The sequence below is a fragment of the Eupeodes corollae genome, chromosome 1, assembly GCF_945859685.1.
Source record: "Eupeodes corollae chromosome 1, idEupCoro1.1, whole genome shotgun sequence".
NCBI lineage: Eukaryota > Metazoa > Arthropoda > Insecta > Diptera > Syrphidae > Eupeodes > Eupeodes corollae.
The window spans coordinates 81,800,305-81,825,661 of NC_079147.1; the positions used below are offsets into that span (position 1 = coordinate 81,800,305).

Genomic DNA, 25,357 nt, shown 5'->3' on the forward strand with positions numbered 1-25,357 from the left:
CCTCTTTGACTAATCTGAGCTTTTTAAAACAAAAAAACACCCTTTACTTGAAAACAAAACAATTTGCATTTTAAGTTTCTTGTTTATTTTTTCCTGAAAGGTTTTATAAACACTGCCGCTGGCAAAACTAATTTATTAGAGGTTAATCGTTGGAGTCAATAAAATGGCTCGGTCTCAAATAATTTATATCTTATTTCTTCTGAAAGTCGTAATTCTATCGTTTGAAAGTGTTACAGTCTCTGCATCGGGATCGTGCCCTTTTAAATCCATTGCTGAAAGCTCAGAAAGGTCTAATCCACTTTTGGGTGTAGATTTTTGTGATATTGGCCCAACAAAGTGCGAGGATTCGAAATACCGCTCGCTGGACGGATCTTGTAACAACTTGGATAATCCACAGTTTGGCTTGTCCAATTACAAGTTAGTTTTATGGTGATCTCTTCCATAAGGTTCTTATGAAATGTGATTCTTAAAGATATGGACGTCTATTACCGCCGAAATACAGCGATGGAATAAATCAGCCAAGGCTATCTGTCGATGGAGGACCATTGCCAAATGCTAGACTTATATCGCTGTCGCTATTTGGAGAACTCGACGTTCCTGATAAGAATTTTACTCTTATTAACATGCAGTTCGGTCAAGTTCTAACAGGAGACTTCACCAGAATAGCTAATGGAACAGCATCAAGTAAGAATGTGTCCAAACGTAGAAAACTAAAAGTGATCAGAGTGATTTAAATTTTTTCAGAGCGCTACGTTCCGTGCTGTACTCAAGATGGCCAATACCTTGAAAGGAATCCAAAACTTTGTTACAATCTTGATATTCCACCAGAGGATCTACTCAATGTCCAAGCCGGAAATGAGTGTATGAACTTTGTTAGGACTCTTACTGATGAAGAAACGAACTGCAACTACAATGGCGGACCAGTTGAACAATTGAATGCAGTTACCAGCTATTTGGACTTGTCGTTGCTCTATGGCAGCACTGCTGAGACAAATCGTCTTCTTCGTACTTTCAATGGGGGTCGATTGATTGTGGAGGAGCGAAACGGTCAAACATGGCTGCCAAAGAGTCCAAATACTACTCAAGTGTGTTTTGTCGAAGATGAAAGTGATGTTTGCTATACTGGTGGTGATATAAGCGTTAACACATCACCAGGTTTCAGTATACTGGTTACAATGTACCTGAGGCAACACAATCGTCTGGCTGATGAATTGGCCAAGCTGAATCCACATTGGTGTGATGAGGTGTTGTTCCAGGAAGCAAGAAGAATCCTGATTGCACAAATCCAACACATTACCTACTACGAATTGTTGCCATTCTTCTTGGGACGGGAGAATATGTTGAGGAATAAGCTGATTTATGATGTACCACCTGACAGCCATGTCAATGATTACAATCCCCAGGTTGATGCAACTACCTTAAATGAGTTTGCAACTGGAGCTTTTAGGCATTTCCATTCGCAATGTGAGGGTAGATTGGAGTAAGTTTTTTTCTTGGGTTCATTTGTGAATAAGTGTTCGCAAAATCTACCTTCTTCTTTGCTTCCAGCTTAGTCACGGAAATGAGATCTGTGGTGGGTTCTTTACGACTGAGTGACTGGTTCTTCCGCCCGGAAATCATTGAAGCCGGTGATAACTTCGACTTGTTGTCTCGGGGAATGGGATGGCAACCACAACAACTTACAGACAATAATATTGATAGAGAGGTAAATCACAGTTGAACAAATTTCTTCTGAGCAGGATTTTCAATCATAAACCTTCCTAGACCTCGATCTATTAAAATTTTCTTTTCAAACTTGAAGGTTAAACATTTTCTCTCCAGAAGAAACATGACACTTGGGGGAGACTTGCGTGCCATAGATACTCATCGTGGTCGTGATCATGGATTGCCTACTTACAATGATTTTCGAGAGTTCTGTGGAATTAAGAGGGCAACAAGTTGGTCAGACTTTGAAGATTTCATAAATGTCCAAGTAAATGATGTAAAACATTTCTCGTTTCTTCTAAACCTAAAGTATAACTAATTTAAGAGTGTTGAAGGACTAATGAATTTGTATAAAAGCCCCGAAGATGTTGATTTCACTGTGGGTGGTTCACTGGAGCATCCAGTCCCTGGAACATTAGCTGGACCAACATTTCTTTGTATTTTGACTGAACAATTCTATCGAACTCGAGTTGGTGATCGTTATTTCTTTGAGACTGATAATCCCAAGACAGGATTTACAAAAGGTATGAAAACCATTTTCTTTCTTCAAAAAAGAGTATTTTTGTATTCTTGAATTTTTGTAGATCAACTTAAGGAAATTCGAAAGTCGACTATTGCAAGGATAATGTGTGACAACGGGAATCAAATCAAGACAATGCAACCTAAGGCATTCATTACCGTTTCAAATACGTAAGTCTTGCTGCGATTACATAAAACAATGCATTCAAAAAATAAGATCTGTAGGACTTGATTATCTTGAGAATTCTAGTACGTGAATAGAAATCTCGGACTTTTAAGATCTAATTTTTCTAAACATGCCTAGAAGAGTTTAAGGTCCAAGTGTAAATTTAGTGTTTAAAAAAAAATATTTAATTCTGTTTTAGAAATCCAATAATGCCGTGCGATAAGCTACCAACACTTGACCTATCTAAGTGGATTGATGAAGTACCCATTAATCTTAAATAAACTTTGTTGAATACAAATTATTAATGAAGTATTAACCTTACAAATGAAAAAAATAATGTTTTTCTAATTTTATGTAGAAATAAAAGAGATCAGTACTGAATTCTTCTTATCCCTTTTTACTGAAAGTTAGCCAAAAAGATTGATCTTTCTCAATAAAAAAATACATATGAAATGTTCTTTCGTTTAAGATCGAACACATTTTATTTATATTTTACATTTATGGCTGTATTGCTTGAGCATATCTTGAGTTTTGTTTACTAAATTATAAGAAGATTGAACTGACTACAATAATCGATCGCAACCAAACACAGAAACTTACCACATTCAGGAACTTAACTCAGACACAACTGTACATAACCAAGCAGATACAAAAACCTAGTAGATACAGGAACCTAGCAGGACACAGCAGAACCCCGAGGCAATCTATTCTTCGCCGTGCACAAGAGCTCGTCTCTTCGCAGGCTTCAACTTGGCGAGTTTTGCGTCGGGACTTGGGCCTACACTCGTACAAGATCCAACTGCAGCTCAAAGTTCATGACCATAAACAACGCCGTTCGCTTTCGCTGTTCGCTGACTGGGTTTCGAATCGTTTGGAAGAGGACCCCAATTTTGGCCAAGAAATCATTTAGTGACGAGGTTTATTTTTGGATGAATGGCTGTGTTAACAAGGAAATTATAGTATACGGGACACCAACCAGGTGATAAATCATCCTCAAAAAGTTAAATTTTAGGTCGGCGGGGTAATTTTTCCATACTTTTTTGAAAACGACGTTAGTGAGGCGGTCATCGTCAACGGCGAGTGCTACATTACGATGATAACTAATTTCTTATGCCCCAAATTAAATCATATGGACCTAGACGACATGTGGTTCCAGCAGAACAGCGCTACGTGCCACACAGCAAACGCCACGATTGATATTTTGCATGAACTATTTGAGGGCAAGGTGATAACCAAATAGAAACAATTCTAGCGGTATCAATGCCAAGGTCATGTGATTTGATACCGCTAGAATTGTTTCTATTTGGTTTCTTGAAGTCGCAGGTCTATGGAAATAAACCACAATCGACCGATGCTCTTAAGGTGAACATAACACAGGCCATCGCTCAAATTCAGCTTGATCTATGCGGAGCGTCATTGAAAATTGTGCGAGAGGCACACTTTCACTTTGCTTTCAGAAGAATCTTGGGCAAGGATCAACGAACGCAAATTCTTAAGAACTCGAATAACTACTGTACAAGAGGAACAAAGAAACGAGCTGGAGTCCTCGTGTCGCATAAAAAAAGAGGTTCACCGAAGTGTATGCTGCAAACAGGTGCGACAGCAGGACCGTTAATAGAATAACCAAAGAGCTGACCGGTACACACAGCTCAAAGCAACATCGGTGAAAGAAGTAGACGGTACTGTGATAAGTTCGGTAGATGAGCAAGTCAGAAGGTGAAAAGAACTATTTTTATCGGTTTTAAATCGAGTGTTTTTGCAAACAACGTGCAGTCGATAACTTTTAAAGCCCCTGAAGAAACTTATCTCCGAATCCCCACCTCACCTCCCAGTAAAGATTAGATCGTTGCCGCAATTAAAGCACTTAAGAACAACCAAGTTGTAGGACTTCTTGAAATTCTCGCAGAGCTTTTACAAGCAGCGCCAACGTCATCAAGTGAACTGCTTCATTCGGTCATAAAAGAAGCCTGGACCACCGAAAGCGAAAACTTTAGATTATATCAACACCCTGCGGATCATTATTGAACAGTGCATTGAATATCGATCACCACTACACCTGCTGTTCATCGACTTCGGGAAGGCCTTTGATAGCGTTAACAGGGGGTACATCTGGTTATCTTTGCGGACGAGGGGCATCCAAAAAACGAATTGTTATTATGAAAGCAACATATTACGGATCCAAGTGTCACGTTCTGCACGATGGTAGGTTGTCTGATGATTTTGAAATTCGCAGTGGAGTCGGACAGGGCTTTATTCTGTCGCCAATATTGTTTTTGTTGGTGATAAGCGATGTACTGCACTCAGCCTTGTCATTTAGCAGAGGGATCCGATGGACTTTGACATCCTATTTGAAGCACTTGGATTACGCGGAGGATGTACATATGCTTACTCTCTCATAGGATCATGGATCTCCATCAAATGAGAACAAGTGTGTAGAGAGAACCAGAAGTTGTGGGGCTGAAAATTAATTCCGGCAAATCAAAAATGATCAGCCTCGGAACCCGATCATCCTCTCAAATAAATATTTTCTCGCAACCGGTTTAAAAAGTGGAGACCTTTCAATACCTTGGAAGTATCGTTTCCATCGAAGGTGGAACCAAACAAGACGTCATCTGCCACATCGGCAAAGCATAGGTATAGCGGCGTTCGGTATGCTGTCAAAAATTTGGAGGAATAACTCTATCATCTTAAGAAGAGAGCTACGACTGTTTCGCAAAAATGTCGAATCTGTGCTTCTTTAGGAGTGCAGTAAAGGAAGGTTACACCAGCCATAACAACAAATCTGCAAACTTTCGTGAATAGATGTCTTCGTAACATCCTAAGGAAGTTCTGGCCAAACAGTATTTTAAATGAGGTCCTTCATAGAAGGACAGGTCAGGAGGTATTATAGAATTTATAATACGAAGTAGTAAGTGGCTTCAAAAAGGTAACGATTGCATTGCAGGCCAAGCAATACAGTGGAATCCGCTCACTCAAGAAGGAAGAAGAGCTTGACGAAAGAGAATTACATGGCGCGGGACAGTCGAGGCGAAATCAGCGTTCCTAGGCGAAAGTGGGAGGAAGCTGAAACACATCTCCGGAAACCCTACACGATGGCGCGTAGGCGTAGTAGATGCCCTTTGCCCCTTTAGGGGTTCCCAACGGACTTAACAGGTCTGAGGACGACATCTTTTAAAGAAACTATCTGCTTCAAAGAATGCGATTGGTACAATGCAGAAATCGCAGAATGAAAACCACTTTTAAACAACCTACTTGAAAGGCTGGATTCTAAGCATAGAAATAATTATGTAGACAGGGCAAGGCAATATTTCTTAAAAGAGAGACATATTCAAATCTTCCTTATGATCTGGCCAAAATCAATTGCGTCCGAGTAAAAGGAAAACTATAAACTTAAAAGAGAGACATATTCAAATCTTCCTTATGATCTGGCCGAAATCAATTGCTTCCGAGTAAAAGGAAAACTATTGACCCTTAATTTCATAAGGCATGGTAACGACTTGGAGCTGCCTTAAAAGATGTATGTTATAAATATTCCCCTAATCGTTAACTAAGCACTGTTTTATTCTTATGACATTTCAGTTTCAAAAATCTACAAGTACAAATAAACTATCAAACACAAATTTTGTTTCAATATTTTATTTTTATTTACACGTTTTACAATTCAAAATTAGCTTTACAATACAAATAAATAAATTCTGGAAAAAATTCTCTTCTAAATAAACAAAGTTCAAAAGATTACAAAAGTAACGTTCACTCTTAATTATTCGTTTTTTGTGACATTGACAGTTCTTAAATAATCTTCTTTTGTAATTTAAAACAAGCAAAACTAACTTAAAAAACAGTTGAGCACTTATTTTAAGTTCCAATACAATGTTGGATAAACTATTACATTCTGTTTCTGTTTATGGAAGAGTTTTCTTTATGTTTTCAAATTTACAAAAAAATGAATATCGGATATTTTTATGTACACATTCTTAGACTAAATTATTCTACATCTTCGTTTTGAATCTTACTTTTTCAAATGTGGTCCATAGTAACCAGGTTGAGGATGGGAATAACCATTGGAACCATGAGAACTTCTGTCAATCCATTTTGACAGATCTACTGCTGGAATTTCCTCACACGGTATGATTGGATTTCTGGAAAGGATCAATTTTTGATTTGTTGGTAAAAGAAGATTTTGTTTGACATTTTAACTTACGCCTTAGAAACTGTCACAAAAGCACTTGGTTGCATTGATGTAATGTGATTACCGTTGTCACACATCAGTCTAGCCATACTGGCCTTTCTGATTTCTTCAAGTTGTTCTGAAATAAATTAAGAAAAAGCTCTGTCAAAATTGTTCCGTTTATAAAAGAAAAATTTATATATGACTGTGTACATACCCTTAGTAAATCCAGTGATTCTGTCACCACCTTCGAAGAAATATCGATCGCCAACACGAGTTCTGAAGAATTGTTCCGTAAGAATACACAAGAAAGTCGGTCCAGCTAGGGCTCCAGCTACATGTGATTCCAATGAACCCCCAACAGTTAGATCTACGTCATCAGGAGTTGCATAAAGATTTTGCATTTTATCAACCACCTAGAAGAACAAGTTTATGCTCAATTTTTTAGACACATTCCAGAAACTTTTCCTGTAAGAACTTACATCGTTGTCAATAAGATCGGTAAAGTCTTTCCATGAATTTGCCCTCTTTAATCCGCAAAACTCTCTCATATCATTGTAGGATGCAAGCCCATGATCACGATTACGTTGAATATCAATTGCTCTCAGATCGCCACCAAATGGCATGTTCCTTCTGAAGAGGAAATGTTTGATCTGGAAAAGATATGATAAATTATGATTTGTAATTTGTGCTCAGCTTTAGGTTTACAAGGGTGTGCAAGAGGCTCTAAAAATTAGTTTACATATGGGGTTTTCCATGGATAAAATAAATCAATTTATTTTTTATTTAGATCTGTCAAAACACAAATCTGTTTTTGCATTCCATGATGCAAATTAGTTGATTTGAGATCAAATCAGCGGATCTGTATTTTAAGGCAGGTTTACATCTCTTTGCTTGTACAAATAGAAACAAAATTGTTTGACAGCTCTATGACAACAAAAGCAATTTCTATCGTGTTCCATGCGTCACGAAAACACTTCAATTTAATACGGAAATCTGAAATTACTCCTGGAAAACCCCAATGAATATTTCTTTGCTTTTTTGTTTAACGAATGATACTGCATGTAGTAATACTTTTAAATTACTTGCTGTTTAGCTGACAGCTGTCAAGTTTGACGGTTGTATTCTTTTCAGATTCAGAATCATCATTTTTTTCAAAAAGAAATGTTTTTAGTCGAGTTTATAGACTGGATTTCAAAGTAAAATGACAGTTCTTTGAAATGGGTTGTAAGCTCTCAGGACAATATCTTACAAATCTGGTTTTTTCAAGAGAATGAAACGAACTGTCACATAATTTTAAGTATTTTCATGGAAACAATGCTCAGCTAACCGTTTATACAAGACATGAACGACCAAAGTATTCTCAGAAACGTCATTGTCAGAAAAAGCGTTTGTAACTTTTAGATGCCCTTGTTTAAGACATCTGACATTTGCTGAAAATTTATCTACCGCCATATGTAATAAAATGGTCGAGATAGAAATAGATAAAGAATGTGTGAACAAATGAACCTGCTTTCGGAGTAGGATTTTCAAAATGGTACCTTGTTCCATAATCTATGCACTTACCTCTCTGTCAAAGTTAATATCTGTCAATTCTTCTGGTTGTGTTCCCAAACCTCTTGTCAATGAATCGAAATTATCACCAACCTCAATAATACCAGGACGATTGAACCAGTCACTAAGACGCAATGAACCAAGAACAGATCTCAGCTCTGAGATTAAACTGTCAAGTATAAAAACAATGGACATAATAAAATAATTGCTTGAAACTTGACGTTCACTAAAACTGAAACCTTATCCAAACTTACTCTAATCTTCCTTCAATCTGCGAATGGAAATATCTGAAAGCAGCGGTGGCATGTTCATTCAGCACAGCTGGATCAATGCTTGGATCATAATCATTAACATGACTTCCTGCTGGTGCCTTATAAATCAATCTATTCTTCAACATATTTTCCCAGCCCAAAAAGATAGGCAGCCATTCGTAGTAGCTAATTTGCTGAAATTGTCCGATATTGATCTTTCTGGACTCCTGGAATAGAACTCTGTCGCTCCAATGGGGATTCAATTTTGACAATTCGCCAGCAATGCGGTTATGTTCGCGAATGAGAACAGTGTGAAGAATTGTCAAGCCGGGATTTTGATTGACACGAATGTCACCAGCCAAGTAACAAACTTCATTGGCATCCTGAACGTCACAGTCGGTAGTGACGTTTGGTGTTCTTGGCAGCCATTGACCACCATTCCGCTCTTCAACAATCATCCTGCCACCCTGGAATTCTCGGATAACTCTATTTTGTTCAATCGAATTACCATAAATTAGAGAAAGATCCATAAAGCTGGTGACAGCTGTCAATTGTTCTGCTGCTCCTCCATTATAGTTGCAGTTGATATCACGATCGGTGAGAGTTCGAACGAATTCCATGCATTCAGTGCCGACTTGCGAATGAGCTGGGTCATGGGGTGGAATCACAATGGGGAAACATGTCTTGTGAGCAACGCCTTTGCCCACCAATCGACCCTCTGGTGTACAACATGAGATTGTGTGCTTCTCTGAAAAGTTAAATCGGTTAATTTAATTCGGCTTTAAATGTCAACGTCAGAGCCAACAGCAGAAGAATGTGACACTTACTTGATTGTGTTCCACCAGCTTGCATACTCATATCGTGAGTGATAATTTGACCCCATTGCATGTTGACGAGGGTAAAGTCTGGATCGGGAACATCAAGCTCCCCGAAAACCACCAAAGACACAAGTCTGGCATTAGGCAATGGTTCTCCCGTAACCGATCGAGTTGGCTGCTGGATGCCATCACTATATTTGGGTGACAATAGCCGTCCGTATCTACAAACAAAGCAAAACCCAATGTAATAAAACTTCAATGCGACATAGCCCAGGTATCTGGGTTAAGTTTAGGTATAGGTACTTGGAATTAGCTATGCCCAATTGAGGATTTCCCAAATTGTTGCAAGAACCATCTAGTGTTCGATAGGGCAGCTCTCCACAGGCTGGTGGAGCAGTACCACAAGCAGCAGAACCAGGCATTGGAAATGTCGGTCCGTAGGGACTAGCGAAGGCAGCAAACGGATTTGGTGGCTGTGACGAGACTTCGAAATGTGATGCTGGTGGGGGAAGTGGTCTGCAATAGAAAAAGTATACAACATACGTTACTTTGTATTTACAACAAAATTTTGGCGGATATAAGAGTAGAAAAGCAAACAAACCTTGGATAGCCTCGGGCGTGAAACAATTCTGGCTGCTGGATAGTGTAGCCTGTGAAGTCGTTGCTTGGATTTTCGTGAATGACATTGTAATCAGCTGTAGATACTTTAACTGCATGAGCTGAAAGTATGCTTTGCATAAGCAGCAACACGAGCGCAGTGGAGATTGCCATCTGAAAGAAAAAAGAAACACGAGTTTAAAGTATGCTTAAGAAGCAAATTTTAAATACAAAATAAAATAGTGCAAACTTTTTGTTTCGAGGTCACAATCAATCTTTTAAAAGTAACGAACCCGTAGCGGTCAGTGCCCAATGCGTCTATGCGTCTGCACACGATTTATCTCGGATTATAGATTAAATGCTTAAATCCACATCACATGTATTTAAGCTTCTTAAATAAGTTCTTATAAAGCAAAAGTCTGCTTCTGAGATCTAAAGCCATTCTTTCAAATGAGTAAAATAAGGTTTCTTACGAACTTGTCTCGCATTAAATCAACTATGACGTTTAAATCGTATTATAAAATTAAATACAAATATAAGAACACCAATTTATCGGACTTTGAGACAAAAAGAAAGGTGTTCCACAAGGTTGAATCTTAGGTCCTCTATTGTTTTCCAATCTATAGAGTTTTTCAATATAAGGTTTCATTTTCATTTCCACTTATTCAGAATTCCCATGATGAAATTAAATTTGGGTATTCCATCTCTTCATCGATTTTAAGGCCGAATATGAAAGCATCTACAGCCACTTAACCAATCCTTTCGACGTCGAAAAAGATTTTAGACAAGGCGATGCGCTGTAATGCATTCACTAGATATAGAACAAGTGGCTAAACAGCTTGAGGAATTGGGTGCTCCAATGGCAGAATCGGCAATAATTAATAAAATCATTTGCAGTCTTCCATCACCATTCAAGCATTTCAGATCAGCATGGGATTCCGTGGCCCAGTCGGAACAAACGCTCCAAAATTTGACCCAGCGTATAATGAAAGAGGAGATGCTTCTATTTGAGAAAACATCAGATGATTCTGCTACAGACCACCAGGCATTGATTCATTACAACAAGAAAAAGACAACTATAGCAGATAAGAAGAAGAATTCAACCTGTGGATTTTGCAAGAAACGTGGGCATTGGTGGAAAGAATGTCGGGCCCGACTTGCACAGCAAAGAGACAACAAACAAGGTACATCATCGGCGGTGTTAATGGCTCATTTCACAGACAGAAAAAGTGCATGCTGCTACACCCTCTCTGGATCATCGAGCCATATGTGCTTCCAAAGGAGTGCGTTCAGTAGTTTCCGAGCTGTTTATGAACGCGAATATCCAGTTTGCTCAGGAAATATGGAAACGGTGTATGCACATGGAATCGGCAATGTGGAAAGCAAATCAGATGTTTGTGGTAAGGTGCAATTCTACGCGCTAATAAATGTACTCTTTGTTCTCAGCATTGGATTCAATTTATTCAGTGTCAGCTCAGCTGACAGGCAGGGTGCTTCTACGAGTTTTGAGAATGGTCGTGCGGAAGTTAAAAGAAATGGACAGACTCTTCTAGTTGGACAACGTTGTGAATCTGCTCAGCTATGTAAGCTTTCACTGAGCATTGTTTAACAAGAATAGCGAGTGTTTCAGTCAGTAATAGCATTGAAAGATGGCACAAGCGCCTTAGACATCTGAGCGTCGACATAATCAAGCAATCAGCTCTGAACCAACAACTATCTATAGGTGAATCACAAAAATTCTTTTGCAAACGATGTGCTTTGGGAAAATCTCATCGACAGAGTTTTGTCAAAGATGAAAAATCAAGAAAGAAAGGACCAGGTGAATTGGTCCATGCTGATCTCTGTGGACCAATGTAGATTCCTTCTGTAGGAGGTTAAAAGTATTTTCTGCTAATCAAAGATGATTTTTTAAACTACACTCAAGTCTATTTCTTGCAACAAAAATTTGATACTGCATCAAAGTTCGACGAGTTTTTGACTAAAGCACGCGCTAGCTCAATCACTGTGAAAGTGGTAAGAACACACAATGGTACTGAGTTTGTTTGCAGAGCTTTAAAAGGCATTTTGGCAAAGCACCATATGTACCTCAACAGAACGGGTTCATTGAAAGGCAAAACCGTACAGTAAAAGAGACTGCTCTCTCCATGCTTTATGATTGTGGTGCCCCACAGTTACTTTGGGCTTAAGCGGTGCAGATTCGAAACATTTGTCCCGTCCGATCAAACAATTGGAAGTCGCCTTTTGAATTATGGAAAAGTGTAGCTACAAGCTACGAGACTCTTTACACCTTTGGATGCAGTGCGTTCTATCATATTCAAAATGAACATCGTAAAGGATTGGATGCTAAAAGTAAGCATGCTTCTTTCGTAGGCTACAATCTTGACACCAAAGGTTATAGACTGTACAATGGATCGAAAATTATAATAACTCGAGACTTCCGATTTGATAAGACGAATACCAATTTAAATCAAACATTAAATCTATGTGCATTACCTTTTAACATTTTTGAATACGAATTTGTGCAAAACCCTCAAAAAAAATCAGCCAACCGTAGACCAAGAGTGAGGTGATGAAGTTACATTTCCGATGGATGATCCTCAAGAAGTTAATGAAATCACTACTAATGAACGTTACCCATTGAGGAATAGAATGATAAGCGATATGTGTGCTATAGCTGCAGCCGTAGGAAGTCCAACTTATGATGAGGCTATATCAGGTAATGAAAAATCTCAATGGCTAAGTGCTAAGTCTAAAGAGCTAGAACCACTTCGTGAATCTGACACATACAAAAGCAAATGAATTTTCAAACGAAAGATAGATCCTAATGGTTTGCCAAGTCGCTAAAAGGCAAGATTAGTTGTACAAGGATGTTGCCAAAAACTCGGAATTGACTACAAGGAAACACGGGCACAAGTGGTAAGATTTGTTTCTCTAAGAGTTTTGCTTTCACAAGCAACTCCACATGCGTCAATTTGACATACAAACTGCTTTCTTGTATGGTGAGTTGCAAGACCAAAGTTTCCTCATCCAACTTGGAAACTGGAAACTGGAGTAATCTAGATACGAACCGAACTACATGGAGAAGTTTGTTTGGCGAGGCCCTCGATCTTTCAGGACTGTATCACCACCTCAAGTAAGTAAGTATGTCATTAAAAGTGGAAAACAGTAAAGGTTGCAGCACCTTATCTTTTCATGACATTTGTCACGATCGATTCGCACATTTTCTGCTGTATGTCCTCCATAACTTCACGAATTCCATATTTGAGATCTTAAATAAATTAAAAGTATTTTATTTATTATATTCTAAAATAAAAGTACTGGCGTATGTCTAATATTTGACCAAGTTCAAAACAAAAAGTCTAATGGCTAAACCACAACTACGCTTAAAGTCGGTCGGGCTTTTGACAGGCTTCTTAGCGTAGCCTAAGAATTTGCAAAAATAAAACAATTAACATTGGCTGCGTTCAATCCCTTGTTGCATAATAGGGTATCTTGGAGAGGTGGATTTTTAGATACCTCGTTGAACGAGTTTGATAGCTGTCAAAAAATAAAAACAACTTTCAAGCTGTTCACAAAAACAGAGAGCTTCGAAATCAAAATTGTTGTAAGATAAATGAAACAGGATGAGGTTCTTCAATTTCAGAATGCTAGACACTAGACTGGAGGTAAGACCTAGCTAATTGGTCATCCACAAAACGAACACAAAATAAGTAAATTTTGAATTTAAAAAAAAAATAGATCATAACTACCTTCTAAAATTCGGAGGCAAATAGCTTTTTAATCCTCTATTATGTACATAACATCCTCAAACACAACTTCAACTAACATTTTGTCTCTTTTTGTTTAACAACAAATACAAAGGGCTAAAATCAATTTTCAAATTTCTTGAAATTCAACCATGTGTTGAATCAGCTGTTCTGTCAGATATCTACATAACCCAGAAATTCTTGGATAACTTTGGATTCCTTTTTTGACAACTCAGCTGTTTTTGATCAGCTTATATTTTACACGTAAAACACAAACAAAAAATGGTATCCGGATAGCCTTTCTGTCTGAGATTGAACGCAGCCATTGAAATGACAAGACAGTTGTCAGCTGTCAAAGCGCTAGCTTATCATATTTATGATCTAGAGCGTCATCATATATGTCAATGTATAGTTGTGTATTAACAATAAGGATCTAGATGGCCAATTGTGATCACTTCCATGAGAAAAAAACAAGATCTTGCAAAATTTGCTATTTTTTCGTTGCTTGTGTGGCCCGTAGTGCGCTATTTTAAAATTTTTAGTTCGTTGTAGAAGTGTGAATCACTCTTTTTTAAACAACGGGCTAATTTTTACTTGTCAAGTTATGAAATATGACAGCTGCCTTAATAGTAGGTTGTTTAAAATGAGGCCTTTTTTTGTTGTTATGGGGTTAATTAAATCGTTTTATATTAAACAAAACAAACAAATTCTTATTTACAAGCATAACAATAAATAAATTCTATAGAACAATCAACATTAATAAATTATTCCTTCCTTATTTATTTATTTTAACACTCTGTAAATGTGCAAAGCGTATCGTCAAAGGAAATAGTCATTAATCCAATTTAATAAGTTACAATTAATATCGCAACCCAGATTAATTTGAAGTCGGTGAGCCATAACCGTTAGTGAACATATCGATAACAATTAAATCGATTTAAAATTAAAAACAACTGTTCATATCTTACAACTGTTCAGCACTTAATTAATAAAGTAGTTAATGTATTTTATACGTCTTATATTTTTCTTTCGAGGCGCAAAAATTGATTGGCGACTTCCAAAAGGGCCTCTTGGCATTTGTTAAATACTGTTTTTCTTCAACTTAGCGTTCCTTTAAAAATCAATATTTGTTGACTCGTAGATCTTTCAAGGCAGTATGTAAGCTAAAGGCAGCATTATTCGAAGCTGAATCCAAGAGAATCCTTTCTTATTTAAGGTGGCGCTACAGTCCTGTGTGAACTAGGGTCTCAACCAACAAACTTCTCCATCTAGCTCGGTCCCTAGCTAAATGTCTCCAGTTTCGCGCTCCAAGTTGGGTAAGGTCACCTTCCACTTGTGCGCGCCACCTGATCCGCGGTCTTCCTCTACTGCGCTGTGCTGTGGGTGTGGATTCGAAGACTTTGCTCTACGTGACGCAGCCATCTTATTCGTTGGAATTTTACCCTTCTCGCTAAGTCTACGTCACTGTACAGCCCGTACAGCTTGTCGTTCCATCTTCTCCTCCACTACCCTTCGATGCATACGGGACTGTAGATCACACGAAGAACTTTTCTCTCGAACCGACCCAAGGTGCTTTCATCCGCTTTTGTCAAAGTCCATGCTTCTGCACCGTATATCAAGACGGGGATGATGAGGGTCTTATATAGCGACACTTTCGTTCCTCGAAAGAGGACTTTACCACTTGCTTTCTTAGCTCATAGAAACAGCGGTTAGCAAGAGTTATTCTGCGTTTGATCTCAGCGCTGGTGTTGTTTTCTGCGTTTACAACGGAGCCTAGGTAGACGAAGTTCTTGACTACCTCAAAGTTACGTCTGTCGATGGTGACGTTTTGACCAAGACGTCGGTGTTGTATGTCCTTTCTTGACGACAGCATATACTTTGTTTTGCCCTCATTGACCGTTAAACCATTTTTGCCGCCTCTGCCTAAATACTTCCAAAAGCCTCATTGGCATCATCCTTAGTTCTTTCGATTATGTCAACGTCATCAGCATATGCTAGTAATTGGACAGACTTTTGAAAGATAGTGTTGACGTGTGAGCTCTGCATTATTCTTCCAAGTACAATGTAAAAAAAAGAGCATGACAGCGCATCACCTTGTCTAAAACCTTTTTTGACATCGAAATATTCTGTTAAGTTGTTTCCAACCTTAAAGGAGTAGCGTGAATTCTCCATGGTCATCCTGCACAAACGGACGAGTTTGGTAGTGATGCCAAAACTAGACAAGGCTCCATGCAGCTCGTCCCTGTAGATGCTGTCATATGCGGCCTTGAAATCGATGAAAAGATGGTGGTTGTCGATTTGGTGTTCTTGGGTTTTTTCCAGGAGCTGCCGTAATGTGAATATTTGATCAACTGTGGACTTTTCTGGTCTAAAACCACACTGATAAGGACCTATCAGGTTGTTGGCGATGGGCTTGAGACGTTCACATATTACGACAGAGAAGATTTTATAGGCGATGTTAAGTAGACTGACTCCTCTATAGTTGGTGCAGTTTAGAGGGTCTCCTTTTTTTAGGATCGGCAAACAATACTGAGGTTCCATTCATCGGGTATGCTTTCTTCCGACCATATCTTACAGATAAGTTGGTGCTTGCTCCTAACCAACTTATCTCCAGCTGCTTTAAAGAGCTAGGCATTCAAGCCATCCGCTCCAGCGGCTTTATTAGACTTCATCTTAGATATGGCAAACTTTACTTCGTCTAAGTCGTGAGGACGGGATTGTTGGCTTTCGTCGTCTATGTTGAATGGATCATTTTGCTTCGTCGTCGCCGTTATACAGTCTGCAAACGTGGTCCTTCCATATCCTCAGCATTGACTGCGGTTCCACTATAATGAATTTCGTTTCACCTGTTCATTAAACTTTCGAACTTCATACCTGCTTCTTAACCTCTCAACATCTTCGACCGTACGATTCTCATGCCCTCTCTTTTTCCTTCTGCTCATAGAGCTCATGAGTAGCTCTCGTCCTTTTATGCAGCGCGCGCCGCTTTGCGATCCTGTTGTTTGGCTGCATTTGCCTGCCGACATTCCTCATCAAACCAGTGGTTCCTTTTTGGTGGCTGCTTGAAACCCAGCACATCAGAGGTACCTTCTCTGATTGCATCTTGGCAATGTTGCCACTGGTTTTCGATACATTGTGTTGGCGGCAGAGAAGAGGTTACTTGTAATTCGGTCGGAAAAGGATTTGGCGATCTCTGGCGATTGAAGCCGTTCGACGTTGTACCTTCTCCCAGCACCTCCCTGTTTTGCCTTGGGTCTGGAAATCCGAAATGCTACCTTGGCTACAACGAGGTAGTGGTCCCAAACGATGTTAGCTCCTCGGAAAGTTCGTAAATCCATGATGCTGGAAGCGTGTCTGGCGTCGATCGCAATATATTCAATATGGTTGACGGTAGATTGATCTGGAGAAGTCCAAGTTCCTTTGTGGATGTTGAGGTGTGGGAAACGAGTACTGGCTACCATGACGTTTCACCCCGCAGCAAAATCTATGAGCCTGAATCCGTTTTCAGAAGTGGTGTCGTGCAGGCTGTTTTTCCGGATTATTCCACCAAAGATGTCTTCCCTTCCTATGACAAAGCCGCATCCAAATAAGCGCTGCTGGTTTTCGCGGAAGCAGTCACCATAGTAAATATCGCAGTTTTTCATCCTCTTTTTGTCTGGCCCATCCCATCGTATTTCCTGGATGGCGGTGATGTCTGCTTTATAGCAGTCTAGGGCAACTTGTTTTTCAATACGCTACTCCGGGTTTTAAAAATGAAACTCTTGATGCTGCAATAAGACGCCAAGAAGTGATTTTAGCTGTAATGGAACCTAAAAATGGGAAAACATAAGGACCAAATGTGCATACCAGCAGAACTTTATAAGAATGGCACATCAGACTGACAACTATATATAACAATGTCATGGAAACAGGAATGATATCACTAGAATTTAAGGAGCCCATCATTTTCCCGATACATAAGAAAGGGAGCTTGGCCAAGGTGTCTAATTATAGAGGAATATCCTCTATATATAATATATTATATCAAAAACGGGTTAATAGATGAATAGAAAACAACAAGCTTTCAAGCAGGCTTAAGAACAGCATATTCAATCTTTGACCACATTTGTACCCTTAAAAGTATCGTAGAAACATTCTTGAATATACGTTTTTCGTTGACTTTAAATCTGCCTTTGATAGGATCGATAGACATGCGCTTATCTACAAGCTCTATAGTAACGGAATGTCATGGAAGTTCGGGAGAGTTATTCAGAATCTATGTGCAGATACAATTGCTAAGGTATGGAATATAGAAGAGTTGTCGAGAGGGTTTAAAACACATCGGGAGACAGACAAGGCTGTACATTAAATCCGAGTCTGTTCGCCTTGTTTACTGAAGATATTACAGACTTCTTACCAGGTGGCACAGACTTCGCTGCACAAATAATAAAAGCATTGCTGTTTGCGGACGACATTGTTCTTTTGGCAGCTCCACCTTAATTATTGCAGTTAATGAAAAACCGCCTGTATCAATATTGTCAGCCTTGGAGTTTGATGGTTAATCTTAATAAGTTCAAAACTTCGATTTTAAAACGAGGAGGAGCCATAATTCGGCGAAAGAAAAATGGTTCTATAATGGAGAAGTCTTTTGAGTTGTTACGGAATTCAAATACCATGGAGTGGAACAATTTGAGCATGGTAATTCATCTAAGAGAGAAACTAGTTAAGGCTCAAGGTGCAATCAGTGCAACTTGGAAAAGATATTTTTCTAACAGAAGTATAGCACATAGCAGCAAGTTCAAGATATTGTAAGCGGTATCTGAGTCTGTCATGTTTTACGGGGCACAAACTTGGGGAACAAAACAATACGAAACAGTTGACAAACTTCTCCGATACTTTATTAAGCGAATTTTAAGACTGCCATCAAATACTACCAACTATGTTGTTATGCTGTAATCAGGATTATCACCTATGTTCATACGAACCCTAAAAATGCAAGTCGCTTACATCTTGAGATTTATGAAGATGAGCAATAATAGGCTTCCAAAGATAGTAGAACTTCAAGTAATACGAACCAAAACAAGTTGGTGTGCTGATTGGATAAATTTGGCAAGCAAATGTGGAATGGAACTTAACCTTTTGTGTACTAACCGGGATAACCGGCTCTACTGTCAACTAAATAACAACGAAGAAAGGAATTATTTTAGGGACGATAATAGCATTGTTGAAATTTCAATGATGGTTAAATTGAGAGGTTAAGTTGTATAGCTGAATTTTATACCTCATAGAGATTTGTATACCTACAAAATTTTTGAAAATATAAGGCCCTTTGTGGCTTGCTCCGGCCATGTTACATGGATTTTAATTTTGAAAAGAATAAGTGTTGAAATGGAATGAATAAAAATACCTGTTGATAGATAGTTTCTCTTTCATTACAAAAAATAAGTTGTAATAAATCAACGGATGACATTAATCAAGGCATTTCATAACGAGATATAAAAATAATGTTATATTGTCTTAGCTTTGCAATAAATCTACCGGCGGCACGAAAAAATGCAAAGCATGTAAACAATGGAATTATGTAGTAGTAATATTTCTATGCGGCATTGTATAGTTAAGCATACATTTCTATATGCAAATTATTATTAATTAAAAAATTAGGCAAAACCTTTAGTTTTATAGGAGTCTTAAGAGTGACTTGTGATGACGAAAGATGCAGTCACGCAATCTTAATAACTGCAGTTTTAAACACAAAAAGATACAAGATATAAAGTTCAATAGACTTGAAATAATTTGTCGTGAGGGTTTATTTTAGTGTAATTAATGAAATATTTCAAATATTCGTGAATTATTCAAAAACTTGTGTGTATTGACTTAGTTTATTAAAATAATTATTATAATTAAAAATATAATTATTAACACCTGCGAAGAATATTGTACGACATTTTAGCCTTGAAATAATTTAATAAACAAAATAGCACAAAATTGACAGTATAGAGCATTCATACAACTTGTATCGTTAATTCACAAATAAAACTTAAACTGTTAAACGTCAGAAAATGTTCTTGTCCAATGACAGGTTTCATTTTGAGTAGACCGCTATTTGGGTAGTTGTCATTTTTAAAGCTACCATTTTTGACATTTGACAATTAACACAGATTAATCATGCTTATTTTGAGATTCGAACGAAATATTCATTGCAGAAAATTTACCGAAGTGAACCTTATTTTGGAGATCAGCTGTTCTGAATGATTTGACATTTAGCTTTTATTTAGTGTGACCAAAAGAAGTCAGTTTTGCAGACTATTTAATTTTTGTTAAAAATGTTCGCAAAATTAATCCTACATATGCCAAAAGCATAAAGCAAAATAATGTTTTGCTGAAAGCCAGGACGAGTTAATTATTTTGAAATGCATTTACGAAAATATGAATTTATTTTTTTTTGGAACGGTAATACAAGTGTATTGACATGAAAAAGAATAAAATAAACTAAAAAACATTTGACTTTTGGAATACTAGAGTTTGATTTGACTATTCGAGTCATTTTTATTGAATGTTAATGTTGAATCAAAGATTTTCAATTGTTCATCTGGAATCATCAAAATGACGTTTGCGTATTAATGTTTCCACGATATATTTCACAAACATCACAACTGAATTTTTTCAACAAAAGTTATATTTTAGCAGCAAAATGGCAATTGTTTTATTTATGAGCAGTGAAAATGGTGAGGAACAGATTAACAGAAGAAGGATAAGGGATGCATCAAACCCATTCGAGTTGGCTATTGAGCCTCACGGAAGCATCTCTTCAAAACCGGTCAGCATCTACACGGTTTACAGAAAACCCGTTGCTTCCTCCGAAATCTCCTCCATCAACCTTATAAGGACTTGAATCATTCGAAAGTCAAAGTTTACTTAGTTTTTTTTTTTTTTTTAAATGAACTTTCGATTGAATTAGCAAATTTTCGAATCAATCGAATCTCAAAATCGAATTTTCTTGAATTTGAATAACTTTCGATCGAAAACGAATCTCAAAATAAGGGTGAATAATTGTTTGAGGAAAAGAATCTAACCAGCAATTTCACAAATTGCAAACGTGGATGTTCAAAATTTGCAAATGCTTCAGTTAGAAAAATATCGTATGTATGGTCCCCTTTTGAATTCTGTCCAAGAGCTTTTTTTTAATTGAGTAACTACTAAAGGGGTTATGAATAACCTTAAAATGATTAAAAACTATTCGACCAATTAGGAAAGTGGGATAGGATTTAGAAAACATTAGTTTTGAATGTCTGCGCATTGTAATAAGTGGAAAATGTTGGGCCTGGTAAAGCGTTCTACATTCGTGTAGTGTGGCTAAAGAAAGAATCTCTTTACTTAACAGTACGTATGAAAATGGGCTGAAGGGTAAACTTATTAGCATTACTAGAAATACAGATATCACGGTTAAATTGTTTCTAGCGAGCTGGCTATTTCACTAGAGAATTGTTTGTGAAAATATCGATAAAGCAATGATAGGCATGATACCTTATACGGGGGTTTTCAAGAGCTCTTTTGTTTCAATTCTATTTCAAAGTCTCGAGTACGTTATCGGAGAAACAGTCCAAATCAGAAGATGTAAAGAACTTCTGGTATACTCGGAGAAAACCTAAACACTCAGTACCATTTTTGGCGATGTCGAATATGTGATCGGTCCACAAGAGATGGTTTGTTATGCACATACCTAGAATTAAAAATTGTTCGTCTCCTCGATGGAAGAACCACCTGTGGATGGTGCCATTGGGGGAGGGTTAAGGTTCACGGTTTTTGATTCTCTGTTGGACAATGCTGACAAGATCAGATTTAAGGTTATCATATACGCTGCCACTGGTGTTCCACATCCCAAAAACAAGTATGAGAATATTACAACGAATATGAAAAGCTGAAGGTACTTTCAGACAAAATCATCTATAAAATTAAGTGTCTCAGACAAAACTAAGCCCTAGGGCAGACCAGCACTATTTTATGGATATTAGATTTGAACCCGTCCAATACAACTTGAATTGAAGATAAGGTCTTACCCAACGATGAAGGGATTCATCAACTAGTTTTGAAAATATTACTCGGGAGAATAAATGCTTAATAAATATAGGAAGATCAGAATTGGAAAATAACTTCTTGCAAAGTCAGAGAAACCCTTAAAATTTAACAGCATTTTGGCGATGTTAACAATGTGATCATCGCTTCAAGAAAGATGATTAATGATGCATGTGTCTAGAATTAATACCTTTTTAGTCTCCTTGAGTCAAATACCGCCTATACAAATTATTCGGAGCCCAGGCCTATAAGGAGCGGTTATATCCGGCCCCCCGTCCTTGGAGTTATACTAAGGATCTGGCCCTCCAGTTCGGAGGTTGTGCCGTCGGGGTGACTTCCTGGCCATGTAAGAACCTTATAGTTGCAAAGCACCATCAAGCCGGATACGGACGGATTTACGTTGAAAACCTACGCAAACGAATTAAGGACAACGAACTTCAGATATGCAGGTGGAGTGTTAGGTCCCTTAACAGACCACGTGCGGCCGAAGAATTAGCGGAGGCCCTAGACTGCTATAAAGCAGACATCACCGCAATCCAGGAAATACGTTGGGATGGGCCGGGCAAAAAGAGGCTGAAAAACTGCGATATTTGCTATGGTGACGGCTACCGCGGACACCAACAGGGCTTATTTGGATGCGGCTTGGTCATTGGAGCCAGACTTAGACAAGAAGTCTTAAGCTGTAAGTGCATCAATGAGCGCCTCATGACCTTACGCATCAAGGCTAAATTCGGCCAAATTTGCCTGAAATGCGCGCACGCCCCCACAGAAGAGAAAGACGACAACACCAAAGACATGTTCTTCGAGTTCTTATAAAAAACATATGAGCAAAATCCTGGCTACGATATTAAAACTGTCCTCGGCGATTTAAATGCCAAGCTAGGAAGGGAAGACATCTTTGGTGGAATAATCGGGAAGAACACTTCATGGTAGCCAGTACGCGTTTTCCACACCTCAACAAACCGAACTCTTTAAAGCAGCTGGAAATAAGTTGGTTAGGAGCATGCACCAACTTATTTGTAAGATATGGTCGGAAGAAAACATGCCCGATGAATAGAACCTCAGTATATTGTTGGCCCGATCCTGAAAAAAGGACACCCTCTAAACTGCACCAACTATAGAGGAATCAGTCTACTGAACATCGCCTATAAAATTTTCTCTGCCGTAATATGTGAGCGTCTTAAGCCCATTGCCAACAACCTGATATGTCCTTATCAGTGTGGTTTTAGACCAGGAAAGTACACAGTCGATCAAATATTCACATTACGGCAGATTCTTAAAAAAACACAAGAACACCAAATCGCCACCCACCATTCTTTCATCGATTTCAAGGCCGCATATGACAGCATCTACTGCAGGGACGAGCTGTATAGAGCCATGTCTAGTTTTTGCAGAATGACCATGCAGAATTCACGCTGCTTCATAAAGTTTGGAAACAACTTAACAGAACCTTTCGGTGTCAAAAAAGGTTAAGGACAAAGTGATGCGTTGTCATGCGATTTTATTAACATCGTACTTGAAAAAATAGTGCAGAGCTCACACGTCAACACTAGAGGCACTATCTGTCAAAAGTCTGTCAAATTACTAGCATATGCTGATGACATTGACATAATGGGAAGAACTCAGTGTGATGTCAAAGGGGCTTTTGTGAGTATTGAACAAGAGGGGACTCAAGCGGGTTCTACGTTTAATGAGGGTAAGGCAAAGTACATGCTGTCGTCAAGAAACCAATGGAAACCAATGCTCCGGTCGGGAAAGTCTTCGAATCCACACCCACAGGACAGCGCAGCAGAGGAAGATTAGAAATATCGGACAAAAGATCATTCATATAAAATAAGGAACAGTGTCGGAGAAAAAACGGCGCCCTAGGGCATTTAGGGAATACCACATTTTAAGAATCGAACGGAACTAAAGGTAATTTCTAACCCAACAAAGTAGAAATTGAAATCAATCAATATCAAATGCTGTAAATGCCTTTTTTTAAATAAGAGAGTTTTATGCCAAATTGTATCAAATGTTTTGGCAATATAAATGCAATAACATTACTTTCTCCAGAACTATATTAAGATGTGCTTCATTGTTAGTTGAGATAAAATATAAGATCTTTAGTGAACCAAAGCCTTACTATCGTTAAGAATCTTCCGTTCTTTAAAAAAATGGTAAATGACAATTTTCTTTAGTGGTGCATTTTATATAGGATTTAGGATCAAATAGGGACGGGTTGAATTTGACAGCTCATAATGGCCATAATGTTTCTTTAACTTGCTGTCAAATTATCGTCCTTTAACCGGTCACTAAACCATGATATGTAAGTTAAAGCGTCAAGCAACACTTGCAAATGATAAAACTTTATTATCAAAATGCAGTTCGAAGCTTATCCCAATTTCCAAAAAATCATCTCAAGCGAAAGGACCATTATTGGATGAATTTATAAGTGAATAAGCAAGTTTTCCCGATTTTCCACGCGAGATTCACAAGATACGAATAAATCTAAATAAAGTGTTTGGTGTGGATTTTGGACAGGAGGCTTCATTGGTCCGTACTTCTTGGAAAAATAATGCTGGCAGGCTATCACCGTCAACGGCGATCGGTATAAGTCGATGATCATCAAAAATCTTGTTGCCTGAATTTTTTTAGGATATAGACAACAAAGACTATGGTTTTAGGATGGCGCTATTTGCCACCAGCTCTAGATACAATCTCACAATGTGTTGTGCGAGCGGTTTCATGGCATAGTTATCTCACGCCGAGACACCATGAATTGGCCACCAAAATCGTGTGATTTGGCCACTTTATTTTTTTTTTTGTAGGATGACTTTTTTAATTCACAGGTTTTTGCTAATAAGCCGCAAGCTTATTAATCGATTTCTTATTCACGTTTTTTTTTCTATACAAGTGTCTCTTATACAATCAACTTTTTTTCAGAATGAACGCCAACTAAATTATTAAAAATTTGATTAGATTAAAACACAAACTTCGGTTAATAGTCCTTCAAACGTGTTTTGACATTTGCATAAATTGTTTCTTTTTAAGGTTTGAAATTCTTGTGCTTTCATTAAAAGTTGGATGTAGAACCTTGTACCGAAACTAATTTTTAAGATTTAAAGTACAAACTAAATAACGAGATAATAATAGTAGTCAACTACATGTAAAGAATTTAAGATGCTTATGGCGTTTTTGATTGATAATCAAAAGAGAAAAAACTAATAGAATGCTTTTCATTGAAGTTTCCTTATTATATAACTTTGACATTTTGTAATTTTGATGTGTAAGTGTTTTCTGTCCTATCCAAAAGCGTTTTATTTTATATCCATAAGAAGAACTGTCATTTTTAGTTCATAAAGCAACGACCAATCGAAAACGCCATCAATTTTTTCAAACTCTTGTTAAAGTCACACCTACTCATTTTAAATTTAATATTCTAATGGTTTTTGTTTTTAAACATTATTCAGCCACCTTAAAGACATAATTTATATTCTAATTATCTTAATGCTCGCCATTAAAAAAAATATCGATTTAAACATGCGCCAGTGCTACAGGTAATTAAGTGTATTCAATATAAACGTATTAATTTATGAATTTTCATTTATGTAATGAACTATACATTGTAAAACTACTGTATAATTTAAACATACATATATTTAACCCATAAGTAAAACGAGGCCATCGACATTTTTACATATTATAATATCGATTCCAATGCAATCTAAATCAATCTAACATTTTTAGCTTAACCTTTTCAACACAACATAAAATCTCAAAAAAGTTGTAGATATATTTTA

The 25,357-nt window shown here is 37.8% G+C and overlaps 2 protein-coding genes across 2 annotated transcripts in view; one reads left to right on the forward strand and one right to left on the reverse strand.

Annotated features, from left to right (window-relative positions):
• The first annotated feature begins 163 nt into the window (after window positions 1–163).
• Window positions 164–2,770, forward strand: LOC129940768 (peroxidase-like). Its single transcript, XM_056049225.1, has 8 exons — window positions 164–417; window positions 473–702; window positions 739–1,480; window positions 1,549–1,705; window positions 1,802–1,972; window positions 2,030–2,228; window positions 2,289–2,394; window positions 2,589–2,770. Exons 1-8 carry the CDS (start codon window positions 164–166, stop codon window positions 2,668–2,670), a joined length of 1,941 nt encoding a protein of 646 aa, XP_055905200.1. The 3' UTR covers window positions 2,671–2,770.
• A 3,485-nt stretch (window positions 2,771–6,255) lies between these two features.
• Window positions 6,256–25,357, reverse strand: part of LOC129939764 (peroxidase) — a 94,066-nt gene continuing 74,964 nt past the window's right edge. Inside the window, exons 2-10 of the mRNA XM_056047889.1 lie at window positions 9,782–9,951; window positions 9,484–9,696; window positions 9,190–9,401; window positions 8,366–9,110; window positions 8,124–8,280; window positions 7,040–7,210; window positions 6,775–6,973; window positions 6,591–6,696; window positions 6,256–6,528 (exon numbers count right to left, since the gene is read on the reverse strand). Coding sequence (XP_055903864.1) covers window positions 6,399–6,528; window positions 6,591–6,696; window positions 6,775–6,973; window positions 7,040–7,210; window positions 8,124–8,280; window positions 8,366–9,110; window positions 9,190–9,401; window positions 9,484–9,696; window positions 9,782–9,951 — 2,103 coding nt within the window. The 3' untranslated portion in view covers window positions 6,256–6,398. The remainder of the gene's footprint in view (window positions 6,529–6,590; window positions 6,697–6,774; window positions 6,974–7,039; window positions 7,211–8,123; window positions 8,281–8,365; window positions 9,111–9,189; window positions 9,402–9,483; window positions 9,697–9,781; window positions 9,952–25,357) is intronic.

Excerpts from the sequence above, each read along its gene's own strand:
- LOC129940768 (XM_056049225.1), top strand. The coding sequence starts at position 164 with ATGGCTCGGTCTCAAATAATTTATATCTTATTTCTTCTGAAAGTCGTA. Across the intron at positions 703-738 it reads AAGTAAGAATGTGTCCAAAC|TTTCAGAGCGCTACGTTCCG; the intron begins GTAGAAAACTAA and ends TGATTTAAATTT. Across the intron at positions 2,229-2,288 it reads CAAGACAGGATTTACAAAAG|ATCAACTTAAGGAAATTCGA; the intron begins GTATGAAAACCA and ends GAATTTTTGTAG.